The sequence below is a fragment of the Solanum stenotomum genome, chromosome 5 (genome assembly GCF_019186545.1).
Source record: "Solanum stenotomum isolate F172 chromosome 5, ASM1918654v1, whole genome shotgun sequence".
NCBI lineage: Eukaryota > Viridiplantae > Streptophyta > Magnoliopsida > Solanales > Solanaceae > Solanum > Solanum stenotomum.
The window spans coordinates 60,023,792-60,026,998 of NC_064286.1; the positions used below are offsets into that span (position 1 = coordinate 60,023,792).

At 38.6% G+C, this 3,207-nt stretch overlaps 1 protein-coding gene across 1 annotated transcript; it reads right to left on the minus strand.

Moving 5' to 3' along the window:
- Nucleotides 1-435: 435 nt before the first annotated feature.
- On the minus strand, nt 436-2,287 carry LOC125864212 (uncharacterized). Its single transcript, XM_049544126.1, has 4 exons — nt 2,233-2,287; nt 2,090-2,152; nt 1,802-2,001; nt 436-1,199 (listed from the first exon to the last, which is right to left on the minus strand). Exons 1-4 carry the CDS (start codon nt 2,285-2,287, stop codon nt 567-569), a joined length of 951 nt encoding a protein of 316 aa, XP_049400083.1. The 3' UTR covers nt 436-566.
- Nucleotides 2,288-3,207: the final 920 nt, after the last annotated feature.

Consider the following 3,207-nt stretch of genomic DNA (forward strand, 5'->3'; position numbering starts at 1 on the left):
CAGTAGGTTGATGTCAATATACCGCCCAAAAGTTACTTGAGTTGAAATAAGTTAGGCTCAAATGAGCTTTGAAGAGAGTAATTCTAACCCAATCCGTTCAATTCTTAACGAATCATATTTTCATAGACTAATTTTGCCGCCTCTGCTTGTAGGGTCATGGTCTCAATGGTCACACTGATAGAGACACATTCAAGAAACTCATACCTGACACTTCAGTCCCATGTGTCCAAAATGGGTTCCTCGCTCAAAAATGGAACAACACGAACTGAAATCTAGCTTGCACGAGCTCTGACTTTGTTCTCCTGTACTAAAAAAACTGGTAAACAATCCTCTGCATATTTCATATAATAAATTGCAATAAAAAGAATAGACAATTGCTATCATGACCAATCTTTTAGCCTGCAGCTATATAGAGAAGAAGTTATTGCTGCTCATTTGATAGTTTACGTTTTATCTTTAGCATATAGTGCTCTATTGATCCTTGTTCTCCTTCACAAAAGAATTCGGAAACCATCCTATGTTTACTTCATATAAGACTGAAAATTAAAAGAATCGAGCGATTGTTGTCATGACCAATCTTGAGCTTGCAGCTTAGAGCGAAGCAGTTGTTGCAGGTCAGCCTTCCGAGTTTTGGACACCCCAACTATATTGAGTTGATTAGCCAAGGCCTTGAGTTGAACCAGTGACATATTATCGATATATGCCATACGAGAAGCTGGGGTAATAGACCGCATGGGAAAAACAACTTCAACATTATGAACATTCCGAGGCGCTTGACTTGTTCTGTCATGTGATCTTACCAACATATTTTGAGCATTCCTCTGATTGTTATTCTCTTGTACGACTGGTACACAAAAACTTGTTTCGCTCCTCCTTCTAAAGTGGAACTGAGAAGTTGCACTAATGCCTGCAAAACCACCAGCTCTGGCTCCAGCCAGTTGTTGTTGAGTTCCCTTGATGGTGTTGTCACCGTAGTACTCACCTCCACCCATTAACTTTCTTTGTGGATTGTTTCTGTCACCTCTTATAGAATTCAATAGACGCGGTCGTGTGTCTTCTATAGTAGGAACAGTTCCAGCATGCACCACAGATAGATCATTAATGTGAACAGCCTTCACTCCATTCCCTGTTGAATTGCTGCTATATTCTTTGGTTGCTTGTTGTGCAGCATGTCTCTCCTCTAGAGTTGTTCCTGCAAGCTGTCAAAGAACATTTTCGTTGTTTTTCATTCAAATAACGCAAAAATAAGCAACGAAAGACATCATGTTAAAGTAGTTTGTGCTTGGACTTTAACTAAGAACTTCTAAACAATGCAAGTATTTTTGGTTCTGCAGGCTGTTGTTTTTAAAATAAAAGTTGACAAAATAGTATATCAGGAGGTTCAGGCAGTGGCAGAGCCAGAATTTTCACTAAAAAGATTCAAATATACAAAAGTGAACACACAAAGAAGGCAGGGGGATTCAATATCTACTATACATCACAACAAATGTTGTCGCACCTATGTCAAATCCTTCCAAAAGTGCACTACTTTTGGAGAATCTGACACTCACCCTACGACATTTTTAAAGAACCTGAGAAACGTAGGTGTTACCTAAAGAACGTATCGACTAAAGTGAACAAATAAAAACATGTGAGTATTGCCGCACACATGTTGGATCCTCCAAAAATACACTACTGTTGGAGGATCTGTCACACACCCAGCGACAGTTTTGAAGAGTCCTAGCAACATAGGTATTACCTAAAGAGCATGTAGCGACTAAAGTCGACAAATAAGAACATGTGGCAGTTTCAAAAAGCAAACCTGCTGATTCTCATTCTTTAAAGGCTTTAGCATGCTCTCCAGGTTATTCAATGCAGCAAAACCATCTTCACAGGCAAGTTGTCTCTGGAGCATAAGTTTATCATCTTCAAGTTCTCCAATTTCTGAATCAGCTTTGTTTGCCTGTATCTTCAACACTTCCAGACATGATTTCTTGTTTAAAGCATCTGCCTCGATCACGTCTATGACATAGAATCAATTCAAACAGATGAGGTATGTCGGTCAAAATTGACACTAAAAGATCTATATATGTGAATATTATGAACTTACCAAGCCTCGGATCGAAATACAAGTTATACTCCCAACTTGGATAGCTGCTTTCATCTGTGAAGACTAAACAAATCATCTACTTCAACACTTTCACTACCAAAAGATCTTGAAAATCCAATTAAGGTAACAACAGAATATCAAACCTTGATTTTCAGGTGGATCCCAAAGAGATAAATCCATCTTCTCAAGAAAGTTCATTCTGACTGGTAGAAAAAAAGGGGGAAAAAAGAGATTACATCTCTGGTTTAAGAGAGAAAAAGAAAAACAGTATACAACAACGACATACCCAGTGTAGTCCCACAAAGTGGAGGGTAGAGTGTACGCGGACCTTACCTCTACCTCAGAGATAGAGAAGATGTTTCCAATAGACCCCCGGCTCAAGGAAAAACAGTCTAAAACTTTGCAAGTAAAATTTTTAAACATCTCCTAGGCTGATGATTTTAACACTATCAAGCTTCAAAAGGTCCTAATGAAAAATCAATGCTCCTATTTACTAGTAAAACAAAAATAAGAACCTCTAGGTGTCTTTTTTAAATAAACATGGTGTTCGAGTCAGCTTGCGCATACCTCGATTATTTTCACGAGTTCCTACTACCTCTCACCAGCACAAGTACCATGTAACTTTGTGGTAATCTGCATTTTTTAATTTATTTTTTGATAACTATAGTGTCCAAGCCAGCTTGCGCACACCTCAACTAATTTCACACGATACATATCACCTCCCACCAGCAACAAATACCGGGTAATATATGATTTAATTTTAGGAATATTGGTTTTTGAAGATGCCTGAGCCCATTATTAACATTTGCTTTGATACCAATAGAGTACCCCTACCCCTACCCCCACCCCCACTCTCACCACCACAAGTACCATGTAACTTTGTGCTAGTCTGCATTTTTTAACTTCTTTTTTGATAATCATAGTGTACAGGCTAGCTTGCGCACACCTCAATTAATTCCACACAATACGTATCACCTCACACCAGCAACAAATACCAGGTAATCTATGTTTTAATTATAGAAATATTGGTTTTTGAAGATTCCTAAGCCCATTATTAACCTTTGCTTTGATACCAATAGAGTACCCCCCTACCCTCAACCCCACCCCTGCTCTTACCA